Source organism: Sinocyclocheilus anshuiensis, unplaced genomic scaffold, assembly GCF_001515605.1.
Source record: "Sinocyclocheilus anshuiensis isolate Anshui unplaced genomic scaffold, SAMN03320099.WGS_v1.1 scaffold188, whole genome shotgun sequence".
NCBI lineage: Eukaryota > Metazoa > Chordata > Actinopteri > Cypriniformes > Cyprinidae > Sinocyclocheilus > Sinocyclocheilus anshuiensis.
In genome coordinates, this window is record NW_015555768.1 from 129,462 (window position 1) to 137,589 (window position 8,128).

General features: G+C 34.9%; 1 protein-coding gene across 4 annotated transcripts in view; it reads right to left on the minus strand.

The window, feature by feature from the left end:
• The window catches only part of LOC107674342 (dedicator of cytokinesis protein 5-like), a 61,951-nt gene that overhangs the window by 9,189 nt on the left and 44,634 nt on the right, over positions 1–8,128 (minus strand). For all 4 annotated transcript variants that reach the window (XM_016468294.1, XM_016468295.1, XM_016468296.1 and 1 more), the window contains 7 exons: positions 7,021–7,125; positions 6,353–6,494; positions 4,779–4,860; positions 4,618–4,702; positions 3,640–3,726; positions 2,401–2,577; positions 2,100–2,183 (listed from right to left, as the gene is read on the minus strand). In XM_016468294.1, coding sequence (XP_016323780.1) covers positions 2,100–2,183; positions 2,401–2,577; positions 3,640–3,726; positions 4,618–4,702; positions 4,779–4,860; positions 6,353–6,494; positions 7,021–7,125 — 762 coding nt within the window. The remainder of the gene's footprint in view (positions 1–2,099; positions 2,184–2,400; positions 2,578–3,639; positions 3,727–4,617; positions 4,703–4,778; positions 4,861–6,352; positions 6,495–7,020; positions 7,126–8,128) is intronic.

Here is an 8,128-nt window from a genome sequence, read left to right on the forward strand (position 1 = left end):
GTGTTAGAACTAGCCGTTTTAGGGGGGTGTGGCAGAGTCTTAACTTTGATAAAGAATATCTCTTTGGTTTTGAGACTTTAGTCTTTGCAACTTCAGGGATCTTATCTATTCACGAACAGCTTGTAACACTCCAAAGAGAAAGGAAAACTTGAAATTGCATCATATGACCCCTTTAAATGTTCATTTGGCCAACTCTGCATTAGCACATAGGCTACAGTACATTCACTAGCCGCTTTATTTGGCACACCTCTTCAGCTGCTGCAAATATGTAATCTGCCAATCACACGGCAGGAACTCAATGCATTTAGGCATGTAGACATGGTCAAGACAAATTGCTGAAGTGCAAACTGAGCATCAGAATGGGGAAGAAATGGGATTTAAGTGACTTTGAACGTGGCATGGTTATGGGTGCAAGACAGGCTGGTCTGAGTATTTCAGAAACTGATGATCTACTGGGATTTTAATGCACAACCATCTCTAGGGTTTACAGAGAATGGTCCAAAAAAAAAAAAGAGAGAAGATATCCAGTGGCAGTTCTGTGGGTGAAAATGCCTTGTTGATGCCAGAGGTCAGAGGAGAATGGCCAGACTGGTTTGAGCTGATAAAAAGGCAACACTAACTCAAATAACCAATTGTTACAACCGAGGTATGCAGAAGAGCATCTATGAATGCACAACATGTCGAACCATGAAGCAGATGGGCTACAGCAGCAAAGATCACACTGAGTGCCACTCCTGTAAGCTAAGAACAGGAAACTGAGACTACAATTCAAAATTGGACAACAGAAGACTTGAAAAAGGTTGCCTGGTCTCATGAGTCTTGATTTCTGCTGTGATAGTAGGATCAGAATTTGGCTAAACAACATGAAAGCATGGATCCATCCTGCCTTGTATCAATGGTTCAGACTGCTGTTGGTGTAATGGTGTGGGGAATGTTTTCTTGGCACATTTTGAGCCTCTTGGCATTAATTGAGCATCGTTTAAATGCCACAGCCTGAGTATTGTTTCTGAGTATTATGACCACAGTGGACCCATCTTGTGAGGGCTGCTTCCAGCAGGATAACGTGCCATGAAACGAAGTTCAAATCATCTCAAACTGCTTTCTTGAACATGACAATGAGTTCAATATACTGAAATGGCCTCCACAGTTACCAGATCTCAATCCAACAGAGCACCTCTGGGATGTGGCGGAACAGGAGATTCACATTATGGATGTGCAGCCGACAAATCAACAGCAACTGTGTTATGCTATTATATCAATATGAACCAAAATCTCAGAGAAATGTTTTCAGCACCTTGTTGAATCTATGCAACAAAGAATTAAGGCAGTTCTGAAGGCAAAAGGGGGTCCAACCCAGTACTAGCAAGGTTTACCCGATAAAGTGGCTGGTGAGTATGTATGGTTTCAAAGCTAATAGACATTTTGATTTAAATAAAATAAAAAAAATACTTTTTGTGATGAATAATCTTTTGCTTTGCATCTCAGATACAAAGAGAACATAATCAAATGAGACAAATTACCTATTATTAAAGTATTTAATTAATTGGTTGTTTAATATACACTACTGTTCAAAAGTTTGGGTCAGTAAGATGTTTTTATTTTATTTTTTTTTTCAGTATTCAGTGGCAGTCAAATCTGAACATTTCTAAAATGATAAAAACATTTCTAATGATAAGAAAAACTTTCTATTCATAAAACAATTCTGAAAAAATCTTGAGTAGCAAATTAGCATATTAGAATGATTTCTGAAGGATCATGTGACATTGAAGACTGGAGTAATGATGCTGAAAATTCAGCTTAAATAAATTACATTTTAAAATAGAAAACTGTTATTTTAAAATGTAATAATATATCACAGTATTACTGTTTTTACAGTATCTTTGATATTATATGGCGAGCATAAAAGACTTCTTATAAAAACATTAAAAATCTTACTGACCACAAACTTTTGAACAATAGTGCATAAGCCATTTTTTTCACTAATCTATTGTGATACAGTTACCATGGTGTAAAATTTTTGTCATATCTCCTACACCTATGTGGATATATTAAGCATTGTTTAAATGTTTCAACACAATACAGATCTGCAGAAGCGTCACCTGCAATGCGATCAGGTGTTTTAAGACTTCAATGCGTTCCAGGTGGTCGGGGTTCTTCTTCATGTAGGCCTCTGTGAAAAACGCCTGAGGGGCGAAACAAAAATCTCAGTTAATATCAGCCAGTCCTCCAGCAGACCTAAAGCCTCGATCAATTTTTCATATTTGACCAGGAGAAAAGATACAGAGGAACTGTGGAGCACAACTGACTGATTCAGTCAGTATTATCAGGTGGATAGCTTGATTTGGGCTTGACTTATTTTGGTTAAATTAATAGAAGCAGCAGAAGAGGAGAAAGTCTAACCTTCTCGTAGTTGGAAAAGCCACCCATGACAGCTGGGTCCACGATTCCATTGAGCATCATGGAGAGGGGGTGCACAGGAAGAGAGCGGTCACACGCCTGCTGCTGCACCAGATTACTCAGCTTCTCATTGGCCAGCTCCATTGTTTCTATGGCGTTGTCCAAAGGGCTGATCTCTTCCTACAAACAAGTAACAACATTCGATGGATTATGATTATAAAATCCAATTATGATCATACACTACCCATTTTTTTTTAAAGAAATTAATACTTTTATTCAGCAAAGATGCATTAAACTGATCAAAAGTAACAGTAAAGACATTTTAATGTTACAAAAGACTTCTATTGTGTGTTTATAGAGCAGCAAATCAGCATATTAGAATGATTTCTGAAGGATCATGTGACACTGAAGACTGGAGTAATGATGCTGAAAATTCAGCTTTGCATCACAGGAATAAATTACATTTTAGAATATATTCATATAGCAAACAGTTATTTTAAATTGTAATAATATTCCACAATATTACTGCTTTTTTCTGTATTTTTGATTAAATAAATAAAAAAAGACCTCAAACTTTTGAAAGTGTACATTTATGAGAAAGACATAAAACAGCACATTAAATATCATTACATCAGCAGAAATATTACTGCAGAGGCAGAAAAATTCATTACAATTTGATAAAAGATTACAAAGAGAGTAACATGCGCACAATAAGGTACATTTGTGACGAAAGTGAACAGGATTAATTTTGATGTCATGATGTCTTTAAAATCAGTATTTGTGTTCATAGACACATTTGACATTTAACAATAAAAGACGGTTTTCGATTGTTTGGAGAAGGACGAGTAACTCACCACCGACATGGATTTCACTTCAAACCACTTGAGGATTCCCGGGAAGCAGTATGCCGTGATATAGGTGGTCCTTTCGATCCACATGGTCTGTGAGGTCAAAGACAGAGAGCCACATTTACACAGATGAGAAAGACATAAAACAGCACATTAAATATCATCATTACATCAGCAGAAATATTACTGCAAAGGCAGAAAAATTCATTACAATTTGATAAAAGATTACAAAGAGAGTAACATGCGCACAATAAGGTACATTTGTGACGAAAGTGAACAGGATTAATTTTGATGTCATGATGTCTTTAAAATCAGTATTTGTGTTCATAGACACATTTGACATTTAACAATAAAAGACGGTTTTCGATTGTTTGGAGAAGGACGAGTAACTCACCACCGACATGGATTTCACTTCAAACCACTTGAGGATTCCCGGGAAGCAGTATGCCGTGATATAGGTGGTCCTTTCGATCCACATGGTCTGTGAGGTCAAAGACAGAGAGCCACATTTACACAGAGGGTTCCAAGAGCTGAAGGATAATCATATCCATTTATGAATAATTATATAGGGCTGAATTACAGGCTCTAGTGAAACAACAACATTCAATTTTATTGGCAATAAAAGCGATATTTCAGTGTTCGCGTGCGTCCACTTTCTTTTAAAAGGGTTATCGAAATCATTATCATCAGGGCTTGACAATTGAACATTTTTAAAAGACATCGGATATGGATTTTTAAACAATTTCATAGAGACTGCATTTAAAACATTTTTAATCTATTAAATATCTTAAAACGGAGCAGAAACTAGAAATACTTATGTTTTTTTTTTTCTTTCATAAAACACAAAAAGACATGTTAGGTAGAAGATATTACAAAGCTTGAATAAAAATAAAAAGTAGTGAGTAATTCTTACTGCCAAGATCCAAAGACAACCAAAAAAAAAAAAAAGCATCATGAAAGCAACAGTCAATGCAATAGTTGTATGAACTACTTAACTACCTAACATTTCATTTATTTTAATGACTCTTCCACTTTTAGCAATTTTTTTCAAACAGAATGTTCAGGTTTGTCATGACTGGGATCTTGCAGGTCACAAACAATTTTGATGAAAACCACCATCCATTCACTAGCGGGGTTTGAGTCTGACAATTTAACCTGAAGCTTGCTTAACAGTTTCGACTGATACATGCTAAAATATGTATAGAATGTCAACAATGCTATAAGAAAAATATCAGCCAATTTAATCTGAAATCAGCTTTCATTCACCCTAATTATCCTCATCTGCCTTATCAGTCAACCGTTGCACTTCAGTATTTGTTCAATGTTTGCATGCCTGTATGCGATAACACCAACAATATAAAGCATAACTCACAGCAAACTCATTGTCAGGATCTTTTTCTCCTTTCCTGAACGGTCTTGAATATTGGAACTTTTCCACCTCGTTTGTCCTGTAATAACTGAGAAAACAACAGAAGGTCTACAAGAGCATTATTTATAAGAGATGTGAATCGTGACAAGTGTGTGGATTCATACTTGAGGATTTGTTCAGGAAGTTCCTTGTCCTTGAACTGTGAAGGTAAGTTTAGGACAGGCTTCACCATAAAACACTGAATATCTGCGGAGAATTGATTAAGGGTAGAAAACTGTTCACATTTCTGCAATTTGGCCCCAAAAAGCATTTGGATGCAATACTTGTTTAATTTGAAGCACAAACACTACCATTCACAAGTTTGGGGTCAGTAGGTCAACCAAAGCATGCATTTTAATGAGTACTTGATGCAAAAACTTCACTGCATCATTTTGGACCTTTGGATCTGAAAACAGATTGCAGAAAAAGTGATTTTAAATGTACAGTGGCTATAAAAGAGTAACAACTAAAAATGTCTGAATGTCACTGCATTATATAACAAAATATCAAGGCAAGCAGCAACTAAACATTGCTGTGAAATGTTTTGCTTAAAAGTGTTATCTTTTAAAATTAAGGCCATTTGCTTTGATATTCTTTAATCCAATGCAATCACAGTCAGACATTTTAAAGGTGTCACAAGTGCTTAAACATTTTTAAATAAAAGTTATACTAATCTATGCATTATATCCATCATAAATCTAAATATATGTAAATATACAGTACCATTTAAAATGATTGGGTCGGTAAGATTTTTTATGTTTTCTAAAAAGGTCTGTTATGCTCACCAAGGCTGCATTTATTTGACCAATATACAGTAAAAAAAAAAAAGTAATATTATTAAATATTATTACAATTTGAAATATAGTTGTTTTCTATTTGAATATATTTAAAAATGTAATTTATTCATGTGATGCAAAGCTGAATTTTCAGCATCATTACTATTCAGTGTCACATGATCCTTCAGAAATCATTCTAATATGCTGATTTGTTGCTTAACAAACATTTCTTCTTATTATTAATGTTGAAAACAGGTTTGCTGCTTCATATTTTTGTGGAAAAATATGTGAAACAATGCATTTTTTCAGGATTCTTTAATGAATAGAACGTTCAAAAGAACAACATTATTATAAATGTCTTTACTGTCACTTTTGATCAATTTAATGCATCCTTTCTGAATAAAAACATTAATTTCTTTAAAAAAAAATACCCGAAACTTTTGAATGTTAATGTAATTAATTGTTTGTACACAAATTTGTACACAAAAAATAAATAAATAAAAATAATTTCAAATAAAAATAAAATATATTCTACTCCGTTTTTTTCTACAATATCAGTATTTTGCTAAAGAGTAAAGGATACGCTGACCGGGTGAGTTACAGATGTTGTCACCAGGGGGCGATGTGATGGTCATCTTCACTGCATTGGGAAACTGAGACATCAGCTTCAAGCTAAAGTCCTCCAGCCACTCATACTCTTTACCACGGTAAATGAACATTTTGTTCTGTTTGGAACAGGCAGAGTAAAAATTGATGATAAAAAAAAATACCCAAAACTTTTGAATGTTAATGTAATTAATTGTTTGTACACAAATTTGTACACAAAAAAATAAATAAATAAAAATAATTTCAAATAAAAATAAAATATATTCTACTCCGTTTTTTTCTACAATATCAGTATTTTGCTAAAGAGTAAAGGATACGCTGACCGGGTGAGTTACAGATGTTGTCACCAGGGGGCGATGTGATGGTCATCTTCACTGCATTGGGAAACTGAGACATCAGCTTCAAGCTAAAGTCCTCCAGCCACTCATACTCTTTACCACGGTAAATGAACATTTTGTTCTGTTTGGAACAGGCAGAGTAAAAATTGATGAAGACAGTATGAATGACCACATGATCTGCTGCAACCTTTAACTATAAGCTTCTTCCTCTACTCGAGTGATATCCATGGCTTGATATCTGGCATGCACAACCAATAATAAGCCTTTCATTTCATTAGACTTCTAAGGGGCTCTTGTATCTGTAAAAGTAGCGCCAGGGTTTCCAAACCCCTGACTGTGAAAACAAAAGTAGTATTTTCTTGTTAAAACCCAATTACTCAGAGAGCTCTTTGGGGAGAGCTGTAATCAAAATATCTGTTTTCCATTGGCAATGCTTGACGCTGAAATGCCAAACATCAAGCCGACCCTGCCAGCATGTTTGTGTCACCATTTAATCCATAGTTTACAGATTTTTCACTCTGCATAAACAACAGAAAATTAGACATTTGTGCAACAAATGGAGGAAAAGCTCTCCAAGTTGTTGTTGGAAAATCGTATTCCTCATTCCGGTTTCATTAACGCCATTAAAAAATGTAAAATTCACTCACCCTGAGGAAGGACGGGAAACCCTGTCCGTAGTATCCCACTGCGAAATATTCAGGCTGGGGTCTCATTGCGTGCATGATGTTCTCATAATACTGTGCCTGCTGTTTCTGTGTACAAAAACAACTGGTATTTGTTCATTTGAATTTGCAATTGAGGCATTTAAAAGTCAAGCATAAAAGGAAGAGTTCAGTCAAAAACGAAAACACTGTCGTCATTTGCTCACCCTCATGTCATTTCAAACCCGTATCAAAATGAGGGATTTATGTGTATTCACTATGCTCTTATTCATTGCAATGAAGGTGAATGAGGTGCTTGTGAACTTCAATGCAATTCCTATGAAGTCATGCAACAGCTTAAAGTGAGGCAAATCTAAATACCCACTAATATCGCCAACATTCAACCATGTCTGATGGTTACAAAAACTGTTCATTAATAGACAAATGCATAACTTGTTTGACCCCTATTGCACGTAATCCTGCTAACACAAAGGCTTCAGTCAACTTCAATTACTTTTATCTGCCCCCATAGTGCCTTTGATCAAAGCACTTAACCCCTGGTCCTTCACTTGGAAAGACCAACAATTATCCTTTTAGTAGCTTATTTTAAGAGGTTAATAATAATCAAGGTCTTAGTAGTCATTAAAAATGTTAAAATTGTTGAAATTGTTCGTACAACTCTGAAAATAATGCTTTGGATAGCATGTGACACTTTTAATTGTGGCAACCCTGAAGAATTGCAATTATTGGCAATAATTTTTAATGTTCTTGAGATTCTATGAATCATTTCACCCATTCCTAGGACGCACAATTTTTTTAGAACCCTTCTGTGCAAATGAGGCTCTCTGACTTTGACCTCTCAGACCATGTGGCTCTTCTGTTGTTATATATGGCATTGCAACTGTGATTCCTTCACTGCAGCTCTCAAATCTGTTTCAATATATGTAAACATAAATAGAAGTTATGCTAGAGACTTTTCAGGGTTTACTTATTAAATACAAGTTGTATGTACTACAGTGTTCCTTTTGATAACTAAAACTATTACACATATTTTGGTAATTTAAATAAAGCTGAAATTTTATACATATATATATATATATATATATATATATAT